The sequence below is a fragment of the Apostichopus japonicus genome, chromosome 19 (assembly GCF_037975245.1).
Source record: "Apostichopus japonicus isolate 1M-3 chromosome 19, ASM3797524v1, whole genome shotgun sequence".
In the NCBI taxonomy this organism is placed as follows: domain Eukaryota; kingdom Metazoa; phylum Echinodermata; class Holothuroidea; order Aspidochirotida; family Stichopodidae; genus Apostichopus; species Apostichopus japonicus.
In genome coordinates, this window is record NC_092579.1 from 22992389 (window position 1) to 23009993 (window position 17605).

Sequence of the window (17605 nt, forward strand, 5' to 3'; positions counted from 1 at the left end):
CATACAATGTAGTTCAACTAGAGATATGCTTCACAAAACGATACTCTTTAATATCAGGGACAGGTACAATTACCAGTTTCCAGAGGTACAAATTATTAACAAGTTTTCTATCAACTGTTTAACAAAGTATGGAGAAGAGAATTAACTAATATCGTACCAGTTTCACAAGTTTGTCCTGCAAAGCCACTAGGGCACTGACAAAAGAAAGCGATGAGACCTAGGTCAATGCAAGTCCCTCCATTTAGACAAGGGTCACTGCTACATGGAATGACTGATGGTACAATGAAACAATGTAATGTTAATTGTATGGAACCAAATATAAAATACAAAATATTAAGGAGGACTAAAACCTTGAAAATTCTGAAAGCTTTTAATGAGTTTCAGAAAAGAGGTCAACAAAGATAGAAAGATTTGAAATTGTTTGTTATTAAGTGCAAATGATTGAAAATGCTAAGGGTCAAATAAAGTGAAAATTACCATCTCCACAGAGGTTGCCAGTGAATCCATCTAAGCAAATACATGTGAACTGAGCTCCAATAGTGGGTGTGCATGCTGCACCATTTAGACAGGGATTAGCGTCACAGGGATTAACGACTACGGATTAATGGATACAAAGATGGAGTGTAGAAAACAACCTATGAAACATTTCATTTGTCCAGATTAACACAAAACTTCCAATTGACCAAAATGATGAATATTTTACAAATCATGGTTTCCTAATTTCAATACTAATGTTGCATATTCATTATGCAAGAACAGTCATACAAAAGAAGTGACAACAATAATTAGTTGACTATAAATTCACTCAGCATCCCAGAGTAAAAACCAGTTTTTATTCTCAAGGCAGTACGAGGAGTTTCTTTTACTAAAATTTAGTCTCAGTCAACTCTTCCATTCCTTCTAAGTTCTTCTGTTTCAATGTTGCATCAGTATGCTTCCTAAATTGATACAGTATTTATACTGAATAATCAGTGTGACAGAGCATAGATATTCAGATAAAGACAGGATGTTTACTATCATAGTTGTTAAAGGGACGTTGAAAGAGAACTTTTAATATCGTACCAAATATCCAATTGTGTTACATCATTACTACAAAGTCTAGACAAATAACTGTTGGGGAGGATATCTGAAAATCAGCATGGAGAGCTGTCACTTTAGTTAGGAAAATTAACTATACCTATATCACAAACATCTCCTTCAAAGCCATCAGGACAGGTACAGATGAAGTTAAGTCCACCAAGAGAGGAGCAAGTAGCTCCATTCATACAGGGATTAGTGTCACATGGATCAATGACTGTGGATTAATAGATGAATGATGAGTAACACTCAATGAAATTTATGTTAACTTCAAAACTACTTTCAGTAAAGTATGTGAAATATTGTGAATATAACAACGAGAGTAACAATTTATGGAACATACAATGTACTGTAGTTCAACTAGAGATATGCTTCACAAAACGATACTCTTTAATATCAGGGACAGGTACAATTACCAGTTTCCAGAGGTACAAATTATTAACAAGTTTTCTATCAACTGTTTAACAAAGTATGGAGAAGAGAATTAACTAATATCGTACCAGTTTCACAAGTTTGTCCTGCAAAGCCACTAGGGCACTGACAAAAGAAAGCGATGAGACCTAGGTCAATGCAAGTCCCTCCATTTAGACAAGGGTCACTGCTACATGGAATGACTGATGGTACAATGAAACAATGTAATGTTAATTGTATGGAACCAAATATAAAATACAAAATATTAAGGAGGACTAAAACCTTGAAAATTCTGAAAGCTTTTAATGAGTTTCAGAAAAGAGGTCAACAAAGATAGAAAGATTTGAAATTGTTTGTTATTAAGTGCAAATGATTGAAAATGCTAAGGGTCAAATAAAGTGAAAATTACCATCTCCACAGAGGTTGCCAGTGAATCCATCTAAGCAAATACATGTGAACTGAGCTCCAATAGTGGGTGTGCATGCTGCACCATTTAGACAGGGATTAGCGTCACAGGGATTAACGACTACGGATTAATGGATACAAAGATGGAGTGTAGAAAACAACCTATGAAACATTTCATTTGTCCAGATTAACACAAAACTTCCAATTGACCAAAATGATGAATATTTTACAAATCATGGTTTCCTAATTTCAATACTAATGTTGCATATTCATTATGCAAGAACAGTCATACAAAACAAGTGACAACAATAATTAGTTGACTATAAATTCACTCAGCATCCCAGAGTAAAAACCAGTTTTTATTCTCAAGGCAGTACGAGGAGTTTGTTTTATTAAAATTTAGTCTCAGTCAACTCTTCCAATCCTTCTAAGTGCTTCTGTTTCAATGTTGCATCAGTATGCTTCCTAAATTGATACAGTATTTATACTGAATAATCAGTGTGACAGAGCATAGATATTCAGATAAAGACAGGATGTTTACTATCATAGTTGTTAAAGGGACTTTTAAAGAGAACTTTTAATATAGTACCAAATTTCCAATTGCGTAACATCATTACTACAAAGTCTAGACAAATAGCTGTTGGGGAGGATATCTGAAAATCAGCATGGAGAGCTGTCACTTTAGTTAGGAAAATTAACTATACCTATATCACAAACATCTCCTTCAAAGCCATCAGGACAGGTACAGATGAAGTTAAGTCCACCAAGAGAGGAGCAAGTAGCTCCATTCATACAGGGATTAGTGTCACATGGATCAATGACTGTGGATTAATAGATGAATGATGAGTAACACTCAATGAAATTTATGTTAACTTCAAAACTACTTTCAGTAAAGTATGTGAAATATTGTGAATATAACAAAGAGAGTAACAATTTATGGAACATACAATGTAGTTCAACTAGAGATATGCTTCACAAAACGATACTCTTTAATATCAGGGACAGGTACAATTACCAGTTTCCAGAGGTACAAATTATTAACAAGTTTTCTATCAACTGTTTAACAAAGTATGGAGAAGAGAATTAACTAATATCGTACCAGTTTCACAAGTTTGTCCTGCAAAGCCACTAGGGCACTGACAAAAGAAAGCGATGAGACCTAGGTCAATGCAAGTCCCTCCATTTAGACAAGGGTCACTGCTACATGGAATGACTGATGGTACAATGAAACAATGTAATGTTAATTGTATGGAACCAAGGATAAAATACAAAAATATTAAGGAGGGCTAAAACCTTGAAAATTCTGAAAGCTTTTAATGAGTTTCAGAAAAGAGGTCAACAAAGATAGAAAGATTTGAAATTGTTTGTTATTAAGTGCAAATGATTGAAAATGCTAAGGGTCAAATAAAGTGAAAATTACCATCTCCACAGAGGTTGCCAGTGAATCCATCTAAGCAAATACATGTGAACTGAGCTCCAATAGTGGGTGTGCATGCTGCACCATTTAGACAGGGATTAGCGTCACAGGGATTAACGACTACGGATTAATGGATACAAAATGGAGTGTAGAAAACAACCTATGAAACATTTCATTTGTCCAGATTAACACAAAACTTCCAATTGACCAAAATGATGAATATTTTACAAATCATGGTTTCCTAATTTCAATACTAATGTTGCATATTCATTATGCAAGAACAGTCATACAAAACAAGTGACAACAATAATTAGTTGACTATAAATTCACTCAGCATCCCAGAGTAAAAACCAGTTTTTATTCTCAAGGCAGTACGAGGAGTTTGTTTTATTAAAATTTAGTCTCAGTCAACTCTTCCAATCCTTCTAAGTGCTTCTGTTTCAATGTTGCATCAGTATGCTTCCTAAATTGATACAGTATTTATACTGAATAATCAGTGTGACAGAGCATAGATATTCAGATAAAGACAGGATGTTTACTATCATAGTTGTTAAAGGGACTTTTAAAGAGAACTTTTAATATAGTACCAAATTTCCAATTGCGTAACATCATTACTACAAAGTCTAGACAAATAGCTGTTGGGGAGGATATCTGAAAATCAGCATGGAGAGCTGTCACTTTAGTTAGGAAAATTAACTATACCTATATCGCAAACATCTCCTTCAAAGCCATCAGGACAGGTACAGATGAAGTTAAGTCCACCAAGAGAGGAGCAAGTAGCTCCATTCATACAGGGATTAGTGTCACATGGATCAATGACTGTGGATTAATAGATGAATGATGAGTAACACTCAATGAAATTTATGTTAACTTCAAAACTACTTTCAGTAAAGTATGTGAAATATTGTGAATATAACAAAGAGAGTAACAATTTATGGAACATACAATGTAGTTCAACTAGAGATATGCTTCACAAAACGATACTCTTTAATATCAGGGACAGGTACAATTACCAGTTTCCAGAGGTACAAATTATTAACAAGTTTTCTATCAACTGTTTAACAAAGTATGGAGAAGAGAATTAACTAATATCGTACCAGTTTCACAAGTTTGTCCTGCAAAGCCACTAGGGCACTGACAAAAGAAAGCGATGAGACCTAGGTCAATGCAAGTCCCTCCATTTAGACAAGGGTCACTGCTACATGGAATGACTGATGGTACAATGAAACAATGTAATGTTAATTGTATGGAACCAAATATAAAATACAAAATATTAAGGAGGACTAAAACCTTGAAAATTCTGAAAGCTTTTAATGAGTTTCAGAAAAGAGGTCAACAAAGATAGAAAGATTTGAAATTGTTTGTTATTAAGTGCAAATGATTGAAAATGCTAAGGGTCAAATAAAGTGAAAATTACCATCTCCACAGAGGTTGCCAGTGAATCCATCTAAGCAAATACATGTGAACTGAGCTCCAATAGTGGGTGTGCATGCTGCACCATTTAGACAGGGATTAGCGTCACAGGGATTAACGACTACGGATTAATGGATACAAAGATGGAGTGTAGAAAACAACCTATGAAACATTTCATTTGTCCAGATTAACACAAAACTTCCAATTGACCAAAATGATGAATATTTTACAAATCATGGTTTCCTAATTTCAATACTAATGTTGCATATTCATTATGCAAGAACAGTCATACAAAACAAGTGACAACAATAATTAGTTGACTATAAATTCACTCAGCATCCCAGAGTAAAAACCAGTTTTTATTCTCAAGGCAGTACGAGGAGTTTGTTTTATTAAAATTTAGTCTCAGTCAACTCTTCCAATCCTTCTAAGTGCTTCTGTTTCAATGTTGCATCAGTATGCTTCCTAAATTGATACAGTATTTATACTGAATAATCAGTGTGACAGAGCATAGATATTCAGATAAAGACAGGATGTTTACTATCATAGTTGTTAAAGGGACTTTTAAAGAGAACTTTTAATATAGTACCAAATTTCCAATTGCGTAACATCATTACTACAAAGTCTAGACAAATAGCTGTTGGGGAGGATATCTGAAAATCAGCATGGAGAGCTGTCACTTTAGTTAGGAAAATTAACTATACCTATATCACAAACATCTCCTTCAAAGCCATCAGGACAGGTACAGATGAAGTTAAGTCCACCAAGAGAGGAGCAAGTAGCTCCATTCATACAGGGATTAGTGTCACATGGATCAATGACTGTGGATTAATAGATGAATGATGAGTAACACTCAATGAAATTTATGTTAACTTCAAAACTACTTTCAGTAAAGTATGTGAAATATTGTGAATATAACAAAGAGAGTAACAATTTATGGAACATACAATGTAGTTCAACTAGAGATATGCTTCACAAAACGATACTCTTTAATATCAGGGACAGGTACAATTACCAGTTTCCAGAGGTACAAATTATTAACAAGTTTTCTATCAACTGTTTAACAAAGTATGGAGAAGAGAATTAACTAATATCGTACCAGTTTCACAAGTTTGTCCTGCAAAGCCACTAGGGCACTGACAAAAGAAAGCGATGAGACCTAGGTCAATGCAAGTCCCTCCATTTAGACAAGGGTCACTGCTACATGGAATGACTGATGGTACAATGAAACAATGTAATGTTAATTGTATGGAACCAAGGATAAAATACAAAAATATTAAGGAGGGCTAAAACCTTGAAAATTCTGAAAGCTTTTAATGAGTTTCAGAAAAGAGGTCAACAAAGATAGAAAGATTTGAAATTGTTTGTTATTAAGTGCAAATGATTGAAAATGCTAAGGGTCAAATAAAGTGAAAATTACCATCTCCACAGAGGTTGCCAGTGAATCCATCTAAGCAAATACATGTGAACTGAGCTCCAATAGTGGGTGTGCATGCTGCACCATTTAGACAGGGATTAGCGTCACAGGGATTAACGACTACGGATTAATGGATACAAAGATGGAGTGTAGAAAACAACCTATGAAACATTTCATTTGTCCAGATTAACACAAAACTTCCAATTGACCAAAATGATGAATATTTTACAAATCATGGTTTCCTAATTTCAATACTAATGTTGCATATTCATTATGCAAGAACAGTCATACAAAACAAGTGACAACAATAATTAGTTGACTATAAATTCACTCAGCATCCCAGAGTAAAAACCAGTTTTTATTCTCAAGGCAGTACAAGGTGTTTGTTTTATTAAAATTTAGTCTCAGTCAACTCTTCCATTCCTTCTAAGTTCTTCTGTTTCAATGTTGCATCAGTATGCTTCCTAAATTGATACAGTATTTATACTGAATAATCAGTTTGACAGAGCATAGATATTCAGATAAAGACAGGATGGTTGCTATCACAGTTTTTAAAGGGACGTTGAAAGAGAACTTTTAATATCCTACCAAATTTCCAATTGTGTAACATCATTACTACAAAGTCTAGTCAAATAACTGTTGGGGAGGATATCTGAAGATCAGTATGGAGAGCTGTCACTTGATGTTATGAAAATAAACTATACCTATATCACAAACATCTCCTTCAAAGCCATCAGGACAGGTACAGATGAAGTTAAGTCCACCAAGAGAGGAGCAAGTAGCTCCATTCATACAGGGATTAGTTTCACATGGATCAACAACTGTGGATTAATAGATGAATGATGAGTAAGACTCTATGAAATTTATGTTAACTTCAAAACTACTTTCAGTAAAGTATGTGAAATATTGTGAATATAACAAAGAGATTAACAATTTATGGAACATACAATGTAGTTCAACAAGAGGTATGCTTCACAGAAGGGATACATTTTTTTTAATATCAGGAACAGGTACAATTACCAGTTTCCAGAGTTACAAATTATTAACAAGTTTTCTATCAACTGTTTAACAAAGTCAGAGAAGAGAATTAACTTATATCGTACCAGTTTCACAAGTTTGTCCTGCAAAGCCACTAAGGCACTGACAAAAGAAAGCGCTGAGACCTAAGTCAAAGCAAGTTCCTCCATTCAGACAAGGATCACTGCTACATGGAATGACTGATGGTACAATGAAACAATGTTATATTAATTGTATGGAACCAAGGATAAAATACAAAAATATTAAGAAGTGCTAAAACCTTGAAAATTCGGAAAGCTTTTAATGAGTTACAGAAATGAGGTCCATAAAGGTAGAAGGATATGAAATTGTTTATTATTAAGTGCAACATGATCGAAAATGCTTAAGGTAAACTTACCATCTCCACAGAGGTTGCCAGTGAATCCATCTAAGCAAGTACATGTGAACTGAGCTCCAATAGTGGGTGAACATACTGCACCATTAAGACAGGGATTAGCGTCACAGGGATTAACGACTATGGATTAATGGATACAAAGATGGAGTGTTGAAAACAACCTATAGAACATTAACTTGTCAAGATTAACACAAAACTCTCAATTGACAAAAACGATGAATAATTACAAATGGTTACCAAGTATCAATAGTAATGTTGTATATTCATTACACAAGAACAGCATACAAAAGAAGTAACAACAATAATTATTGACTATAAATTCACTCAGCATCCCAGAGTAAAAACCAGTTTTTTACTCATGACAGGTACCATGGAGTTTGTTTTATTAATAGCTAGTCTTAGTCGACTCTTCCATTCCTTCAAAGGTCTTATGTTACACTGTTGCATCAGTATGCTTCCTAAATTGATACGGTAATTATACTGAATAATCAGTTTGACAGAGCATAGATATTCAGATAAAGACAGGATGGTTGCAATCATAGTTTTTAAAGGGACGTTGATAGAGAACTTTAAATATCCTACCAAATTTCCAATTGTGTAACATCATTACTACAAAGTCTAGACAAATAACTGTTGGGGAGAATATCTGAAGATCAGTATGGAGAGTTGTCACTTTAGTTAGGAAAATTAACTATACCTATATCACAAACATCTCCTTCAAAGCCATCAGGACAGGTACAGATGAAGTTAAGTCCACCAAGGGAGGAGCAAGTAGCTCCATTCATACAGGGATTAGTGTCACATGGATCAATGACTGTGGATTAATAGATGAATGATGAGTAACACTCAATGAAATTTATGTTAACTTCAAAACTACTTTCAGTGAAGTATGTGAAATTTTGTGAATATTAAAAAGAAAGTAACAATTTATGGAACATACAATGTAGTTCAACTAGAGATATGCTTCACAAAAGGATACTCTTTAATATCAGGGACAGGTACAATTACCAGTTTCCAGAGTTACAAATTATTAACAAGTTTTCTATCAACTGTTTAACAAAGTATGGAGAAGAGAATTAACTAATATCGTACCAGTTTCACAAGTTTGTCCTGCAAAGCCACTAGGGCACTGACAAAAGAAAGCGATGAGACCTAGGTCAATGCAAGTCCCTCCATTTAGACAAGGGTCACTGCTACATGGAATGACTGATGGTACAATGAAACAATGTAATGTTAATTGTATGGAACCAAATATAAAATACAAAAATAATAAGGAGGGCTAAAACCTTGAAAATTCTGAAAGCTTTTAATGAGTTTCAGAAAAGAGGTCCACAAAGATAGAAAGATTTGAAATTGTTTGTTATTAAGTGCAAATGATTGAAAATGCTAAGGGTCAAATAAAGTGAAAATTACCATCTCCACAGAGGTTGCCAGTGAATCCATCTAAGCAAATACATGTGAACTGAGCTCCAATAGTGGGTGTGCATGCTGCACCATTTAGACAGGGATTAGCGTCACAGGGATTAACGACTACGGATTAATGGATACAAAGATGGAGTGTAGAAAACAACCTATGAAACATTTCATTTGTCCAGATTAACACAAAACTTCCAATTGACCAAAATGATGAATATTTTACAAATCATGGTTTCCTAATTTCAATACTAATGTTGCATATTCATTATGCAAGAACAGTCATACAAAACAAGTGACAACAATAATTAGTTGACTATAAATTCACTCAGCATCTCAGAGTAAAAACCAGTTTTTATTCTCAAGGCAGTATGAGGAGTTTGTTTTATTAAAATTTAGTCTCAGTCAACTCTTCCATTCCTTCTAAGTTCTTCTGTTTCAATGTTGCATCAGTATGCTTCCTAAATTGATACAGTATTTATACTGAATAATCAGTTTGACAGAGCATAGATATTCAGATAAAGACAGGATGGTTGCTATCATAGTTTTTAAAGGGACGTTGATAGAGAACTTTTAATATCCTACCAAATTTCCAATTGTGTAACATCATTACTACAAAGTCTAGACAAATAACTGTTGGGGAGGATATCTGAAGATCAGTATGGAGAGCTGTCACTTGATGTTATGAAAATTAACTATACCTATATCACAAACATCTCCTTCAAAGCCATCAGGACAGGTACAGATGAAGTTAAGTCCACCAAGAGAGGAGCAAGTAGCTCCATTCATACATGGATTAGTTTCACATGGATCAACAACTGTGGATTAATAGATGAATGATGAGTAAGACTCTATGAAATTTATGTTAACTTCAAAACTACTTTCAGTAAAGTATGTGAAATATTGTGAATATAACAAAGAGATTAACAATTTATGGAACATACACTGTAGTTCAACAAGAGGTATGCTTCACAGAAGGGATACATTTTTTTTAATATCAGGAACAGGTACAATTACCAGTTTCCAGAGTTACAAATTATTAACAAGTTTTCTATCAACTGTTTAACAAAGTCAGAGAAGAGAATTAACTTATATCGTACCAGTTTCACAAGTTTGTCCTGCAAAGCCACTAAGGCACTGACAAAAGAAAGCGCTGAGACCTAAGTCAAAGCAAGTTCCTCCATTCAGACAAGGATCACTGCTACATGGAATGACTGATGGTACAATGAAACAATGTTATATTAATTGTATGGAACCAAGGATAAAATACAAAAATATTAAGAAGTGCTAAACCCTTGGAAATTCAGAAAGGTTTTCAATGAGTTTCAGAAATGAGGTCCATAAAGGTAAAATGAATGAATTATTTGTTATTAAGTGCAACAAGACCGAAAATGCTTAGGGTAAAATTACCATCTCCACAGAGGTTGCCAGTGAATCCATCTAAGCAAGTACATGTGAACTGAGCTCCAATAGTGGGTGTGCATGCTGCACCATTAAGACAGGGATTAGCGTCACAGGGATTAACGACTATGGAATAATGGATACAATGATGGAGTGTAGAAATCCTATAAAACATTTAATTTGACAAGATGAACACAAAACTTCCAATTGACAAAAATGATGAATATTTACAAATGGTTCCTAGTTTTAATAGTAATGTTGCATATTCATTATGCATGAACAGTCATACAAAAGAAGTAACAACAATAATTAGTTGACTATAAAGTCACTCAGCATCCCAGAGTAAATACCAGTTTATTCTCATGACAGTACGATGGATTTCGTTATATCAAAAGTTAATCTTTAGTCAACTTCCATTCCTTTTAAGTACTTCTGTTACACTGTTGCATCAGCATCAGCATGCTTCCTAAATTGATACAGTATTTATATTTAATAAACAGTGCGACAGAGAATACATATTCAGACAGTCTAGAAAAATAACTGTTGGGGAGGATATCTGACGATCAGCATGGAGAGCTGTCACTTGAAGTTAGGAAAATTAACTATACCTATATCGCAAACATCTCCTTCAAAGCCATCAGAACAGGTACAGATGAAGTTAAGTCCACCAAGAGAGGAGCAAGTGGCTCCATTCATACAGGGATTAGTGTCACATGGATCAATGACTGTGGATTAATAGATGAATGATGAGTAACACTCAATGAAATTTATGTTAACTTCAAAACTACTTTCAGTGAAGTATGTGAAATTTTGTGAATATTAAAAAGAAAGTAACAATTTATGGAACATACAATGTAGTTCAACTAGAGATATGCTTCACAAAAGGATACTCTTTAATATCAGGGACAGGTACAATTACCAGTTTCCAGAGTTACAAATTATTAACAAGTTTTCTATCAACTGTTTAACAAAGTCTGGAGAAGAGAATTAATTAATATCGTACCAGTTTCACAAGTTTGTCCTGCAAAGCCACTAGGGCACTGACAAAAGAAAGCGATGAGACCTAGGTCAATGCAAGTCCCTCCATTTAGACAAGGGTCACTGCTACATGGAATGACTGATGGTACAATGAAACAATGTAATGTTAATTGAATGGAACCAAGGATAAAATACAAAAATATTAAGAAGTGCTAAAACCTTGGAAATTCAGAAAGGTTTTCAATGAGTTACAGAAATGAGGTCCATAAAGGTAAAAGAAACGAATTGTTTGTTATTAAGTGCAACAAGATCGAAAATGCTTAGGGTAAAATTACCATCTCCACAGAGGTTGCCAGTGAATCCATCTAAGCAAGTACATGTGAACTGAGCTCCAATAGTGGGTGTGCATGCTGCACCATTAAGACAGGGATTAGCGTCACAGGGATTAACGACTATGGAATAATGGATACAATGATGGAGTGTAGAAATCCTATAAAACATTTAATTTGACAAGATGAACACAAAACTTCCAGCTGACAAAAATGATGAATATTTACAAATGGTTCCTAGTTTTAATAGTAATTTTGCATATTCATTATGCATGAACAGTCATACAAAAGAAGTAACAACAATAATTAGTTGACTATAAAGTCACTCAGCATCCCAGAGTAAATACCAGTTTATTATCATGACAGTACGATGGATTTTGCTATATTAAAAGTTAATCTTTAGTCAACTTCCATTCCTTTTAAGTACTTCTGTTACACTGTTGCATCAGCATGCTTCCTAAAATGATACAGTATTTATATTTAATAAACAGTGTGACAGAGCATAGATATTCAGATAAAGACAGGATGTTTGCTATCATAGTTTCCAAAGGGACGCTAAAAGAGAACTTTGTATATCGTAGCAAATTTCCAATTGTGTAACATCATTACTACAAAGTCCAGACAAATAACTGTTGGGGAGGATATCTGAAAATCAGTATGGAGAGCTGTCACTTTAGTTAGGAAAATTAACTATACCTATATCACAAACATCTCCTTCAAAGCCATCAGGACAGGCACAGATGAAGTTAAGTCCACCAACAGAGGAGCAAGTAGCTCCATTCATACAGGGATTAGTGTCACATGGATCAATGACTGTGGATTAATAGATGAATGATGAGTAAGAAGCAATGAAATTTATGTTAACTTCAAAACTACTTTCAATGAATTATATGAAATATTGTGAATATAACAAATAGAGTAACAATTTATGGAACATACAATGTAGTTCAACAAGAGATATGCTTCACAGAAGAGATACTTTTTTACTATTGGAAACAGGTACAGTTACCAGTTTGAAGTGTTACAAATTATAAACAATTTTCTACCAACTGTGTAACAAAGTCTTGAAAAGAGAATTAACTAATATCGTACCAGTTTCACAAGTTTGTCCTGCAAAGCCACTTGGGCACTGACAAAAGAACCCAGTGAGACCTAAGTCAAAGCAAGTTCCTCCATTCAGACAAGGATCACTGCTACAAGGAATGACTGATGGTACAATGAAACAATGTAATATTACTTGTATGGAACCAAGGATAACATACAAAAATATTAAGGAGTGCTTAAAACTTGAAAAGTGAATATTAAGTTGAAATTAGTGACATCAACAACAAAATGGACATGAATGATAGGAAAAGTAAAGCAAGGAAGTACCGTCTCCACAGGTGTCCCCAGTGAAGCCATCTAAACAGGTACATGTGAACTCAGATCCAACAGTGGGTGTACAAGCTGCACCATTTAGACAGGGATTAGGGTCACAGGGACTGATGACTGTGGATTAATGGATACAATGATGGAATATTTGAGGACAATCTAATATACACTTCTTTAGATTTGTCTTCCAGATCAAACAGCAATTTCAAGGAAACAAAATAGATGAATAATTAGGTGTTGACATGCTATTCTAGAATGCCAATAATGTAGGTACTATAACCATTTCAACAGAGTGTCTGAAATTGGTCAGCAACTTCATTTAAGAGTGATACTTGCTGTCATATCATCTTAAAGTAGAAATTAGCTACTAGTGGCTTAAATCATCAAGTAATGAGTTAATGTCAGTCTCAAAAAGGTTTGTGTTGTTCCTTAATACTTACATACTGTAGCCAAAATATGTCTTACAAAAAATCTTCCTCAGCTTATACAGTGTAACTTAAAGGTCAGTTGATCAATTAAATTAAATACAGTTGTGACTTGCTGGTGTGGTGTTCTTGTGGGCCTGGCCTTTCAATTAATGATAAGAAATACATATGTATGTACCTTCTTCACAGGTTGGTCCGGTAAATACACCATCACAAATACACAGGAAATTTAGTCCATTGATTGGAGTGTTATTAGGTACACAAGTGCCCCCATTTAAACATGGATCAGTATCACAAGGTCCTATGAATGAAGATTAAACATAGTGCAAAGTATTATATAACAATAAAAGGTGTTCACAAATGCTGTTGATGATTTTCTGAAATAATGGAAATGAAAACAAGTTATGGATTGAATGAATTCAGAACAGAACATCCCTTCTCCTCATGTCCAAACTAGAATGTCTAAAAGTGTCCAAATTGTGAATATTGTGACAAACTATTATGCCACTCCCTTGAAACTTTATTTCAGTGACTCTTTCTACTCTATCACAAATTTCCTATTTCCGTCTGAAACTGTTACTGGTAGAGTTGAAGTCTATGAAGAGGGTAGCAAGTGGTTCCATTATGACAGGGAATTAGGTCACTTGGATTAGTTCCAAAACTAGTAATAGGTACATGATGACTGTCAAGATTTCCTTTCTTTTACTTTACATTCCATGAAACAAGTGACAATATTTAAAAATATGAATGTTATAAGGATGTTGGCCTTTTTATGCCTTACTTCCAAAAATAAAATAATCGACTACTATCTCACAGATATGTACTGTAGTTACAACAATGAGAATGATAAATCTTTCTAGGGAGTCATCACAAATGGTAAAAAAGATATATGCAACATAATAGGGACAATTTTCCCAATAATCAAAGACACCTTATTTTCCAAATTTCCGATTGTTAAGCGTCTTTTCTACAAAGTCTAGACAAATACAGTTTTCGGAAGATACCAATTATCGTACCAATTTCACAAGTTTGTCCTGTAAAGCCACTAGGGCACTGACAAAAGAAAGCGATGAGACCTAGGTCAATGCAAGTCCCTCCATTCAGACAAGGATCACTGCTACATGGAATGACTGATGGTACAATGAAAAATGTAATGTTAATTTCATTTAGTCAGGTAAGAAAAGGAAGATGTTAAAGTGTAATGCATCAAAATCTAGGAATTCCTGAAAGTTTTTCAACAAGATAAAGAGGTGTATAGAAAAAGAAGGTAATGAATTACTCACAAACTAAAAGATGTGTTAAAAAGCTTGCATTAATTAGAATAAAAATTACCATCTCCACAGGTGTCCCCAGTGAAACCATCTAAACAGGTACATGTGAACTCGACTCCAACACTGGGTGTACACCCTGCACCATTTAGACAGGGATTAGGGTCGCAGGGATTCAGTACTGTGAATTAATGGACACAATGATGGAATATAGAATGATAATCTACTTCAAATGGAAGCAGGATCTTTCCAATGAAACAAATTTATGAACGTTGGTAAATTGACCACCAGTTACCGAATATGAATATATAAAGATGATTAAACATTATGCATGACCGGTACTTGTTCACAAACAAAGTTTTACAAAAGCTATTAGACAACATTTTCTCCATAACTCCAAAAATATTGCCTATTTCATCAGTACAGTATACTGGATTTATTTTGAGTTAAAGTTAGACAGTTAACTGTTGGATTCCTTCTAGGTACTTCAAATGTACAACTGTTTGCATCAGCATTAGATTGTGACCTAACATGGACATTCAGAGAAAGCCAGGACCATTCTGTCAGTTTTTGTTTCTCCAAAAAGGGAATGTTAAAAGGAGATTTCTAAAATCGTACCAGTTTCACAAGTTTGTCCTGCAAAGCCACCAGGGCACTGACAAATGAACCCAGTGAGACCTAGGTCAAGGCAAGTTCCTCCATTCAGACAAGGATCACTGCTACATGGAATGACTGATGGTACAATGAAACAATGTAATGTTAATTGAATGGAACCAAGGAGAAAATACAAAAATATTAAGGAGTGCTTAAACCTTGTAAAGTGCATATTAAGTTGAAATTAGTGACATCAAATACAAAAAGACATGAATGATAGGAAAAGTGAAACAAGAAAGTACCATCTCCACAGAGGTCACCAGTGAAGCCATCTAAACAGGTACATGAGAACTCGGATCCAACAATGGGTGTACAAGCTGCACCATTTAGACAGGGATTAGGGTCACAGGGAATGATGACTGTGGATTAATGGATACGTTGATGGAATATTTGAGGATATCTAATATATACTTCTTTAGATTTATCATTCCAAAAGAAATAGCAGTTTAAAGGAAATAAAATTGATGCATAATTAGGTGTTTACATGCTATTCTAGAATGCTGATAACATCGGTACTATAACCATTTCAACAGAATGTCCGAAATTGGTCAGCAACTTCATTTAATAGCGATAATTGCTGTCTTGTTATCTTAAGTAGAAATAAGTTACTAGTGGCTTAAAGTATCAACAAGTATCAACAAATACAGTATCAACAAATACAGTATCAACAAATACAGTATCAACAAATCAACAAATGTCAGTCTGAGAAAGGTTTTGTGTTGTTCCTTAATACTTATACAGCTGAAATATGTTTCCCAAATACTTCATCAACTTATGGGGATAGAATTAAAGGTCAGTAGATCAACTCAAGCAAATACAGTTGTGACTTGCTGGTGTGGTGTTCTTGTGGGCCTGGCCTTTCAATTAAGAAATACATATGTATGTACCTTCTTCACAGGTTGGTCCGGTAAATACACCAACACAAATACACAGGAAATTTAGTCCATTGATTGGAGTGTTAAGAGGTAGACAATTGCCCCCATTTAAACATGGATCAGTATCACAAGGTCCTATGAATGAAGATTAAACATAGTGTAAAGTATTATATAACAATAAAAGGTGTTCACAAATGCTGTTGATGATTTTGTGAAATAATGGAAATGGAAACAAGTTATGGATTGAATGAGTTCAGAACATCCCTTCTCCTCATGTTCAAGCTAGGATTGTCCAAATGGTGAATATTGCGACAAAGTATTATGACATTCCTATGAAACTTTATTTCAGTGGTTCCATTATGAGAGGGATTCAGGTCACTTGGATTAGTTCCAAAACTAGTAATAGGTACATGATGACTGTCAAGATTTCCTTTCTTTTACTTTACATTCCATGAAACAAGTGACAAGATTTAAAAATATGAATGTTATAAGGATGTTAGCCTTTTTATGCCACATTTCCAAAAATAAAATAATCGACTAGTATCTCACAGATATGTACTGTAGTTACAACAATGAGAACGATAAATCTTTTTAGGGAGTCATCACAAATGGTAAAAAAAAGAGATATGCAATATAAAAGGGACAATTTTCCCAATAATCAAAGACACCTTTATTTTACAAATTTCTGATTGTTAAGCATCTTTTCTACAAAGTCTAGACAAATACAAGTTTCTGAGGATATCATATATCGTACCAATTTCACAAGTTTGTCCTGTAAAGCCACTAGGGCACTGACAAAAGAACCCAGTGAGACCTAGGTCAATGCAAGTTCCTCCATTCAGACAAGGATCACTGCTACATGGAATGACTGATGGTACAATGAAAAATATAATGTTAATTTCATGAAGTCAGGTAAGAAAAGGAAGATGTTAAAGTGCAATGCATCAAAATCTAGGAATTCCTGAAAGTTTTTCAACAAGATAAGAGTTGTATAGAGATAGAAGGTAATGAATTACTGACAAACTAAAAGATGTGTTAAAAAGCTTGCATAAATCAGAATAGAAATTACCATCTCCACAGGTGTCCCCAGTGAAGCCATCTAAACAGGTACATGTGAACTCAACTCCAACACTGGGTGAACAAGCTGCACCATTTAGACAGGGATTAGGGTCGCAGGGATTCAATACTGTGAATTAATGGACACAATGATGGAATATAGAATGATAATCTACTTCAAATGGAAGCAGGATCTTTCCAATGAAACAAATTTATGAACGTTGGTAAATTGACCACCAGTTACCGAATATGAATATATAAAGATGATTAAACATTATGCATGA

General features: G+C 34.4%; 1 protein-coding gene across 1 annotated transcript in view; it reads right to left on the minus strand.

The window, feature by feature from the left end:
- The window catches only part of LOC139960239 (uncharacterized), a 150678-nt gene that overhangs the window by 69437 nt on the left and 63636 nt on the right, over window positions 1-17605 (minus strand). The window contains exons 54-90 of the mRNA XM_071958438.1: window positions 17335-17451; window positions 17020-17133; window positions 16278-16400; window positions 15633-15749; window positions 15355-15468; window positions 14801-14917; window positions 14485-14598; window positions 13647-13769; window positions 13044-13160; window positions 12765-12878; window positions 12369-12485; window positions 11679-11795; window positions 11369-11482; window positions 10974-11090; window positions 10375-10491; window positions 10065-10178; window positions 9666-9782; window positions 8965-9081; window positions 8644-8757; window positions 8249-8365; window positions 7555-7671; window positions 7244-7357; window positions 6845-6961; window positions 6144-6260; window positions 5823-5936; window positions 5428-5544; window positions 4728-4844; window positions 4408-4521; window positions 4013-4129; window positions 3314-3430; window positions 2993-3106; window positions 2598-2714; window positions 1898-2014; window positions 1578-1691; window positions 1178-1294; window positions 478-594; window positions 158-271 (exon numbers count right to left, since the gene is read on the minus strand). Coding sequence (XP_071814539.1) covers window positions 158-271; window positions 478-594; window positions 1178-1294; window positions 1578-1691; window positions 1898-2014; window positions 2598-2714; window positions 2993-3106; window positions 3314-3430; window positions 4013-4129; window positions 4408-4521; window positions 4728-4844; window positions 5428-5544; window positions 5823-5936; window positions 6144-6260; window positions 6845-6961; window positions 7244-7357; window positions 7555-7671; window positions 8249-8365; window positions 8644-8757; window positions 8965-9081; window positions 9666-9782; window positions 10065-10178; window positions 10375-10491; window positions 10974-11090; window positions 11369-11482; window positions 11679-11795; window positions 12369-12485; window positions 12765-12878; window positions 13044-13160; window positions 13647-13769; window positions 14485-14598; window positions 14801-14917; window positions 15355-15468; window positions 15633-15749; window positions 16278-16400; window positions 17020-17133; window positions 17335-17451 — 4302 coding nt within the window. The remainder of the gene's footprint in view (window positions 1-157; window positions 272-477; window positions 595-1177; window positions 1295-1577; window positions 1692-1897; window positions 2015-2597; window positions 2715-2992; window positions 3107-3313; window positions 3431-4012; window positions 4130-4407; window positions 4522-4727; window positions 4845-5427; window positions 5545-5822; window positions 5937-6143; window positions 6261-6844; window positions 6962-7243; window positions 7358-7554; window positions 7672-8248; window positions 8366-8643; window positions 8758-8964; window positions 9082-9665; window positions 9783-10064; window positions 10179-10374; window positions 10492-10973; window positions 11091-11368; window positions 11483-11678; window positions 11796-12368; window positions 12486-12764; window positions 12879-13043; window positions 13161-13646; window positions 13770-14484; window positions 14599-14800; window positions 14918-15354; window positions 15469-15632; window positions 15750-16277; window positions 16401-17019; window positions 17134-17334; window positions 17452-17605) is intronic.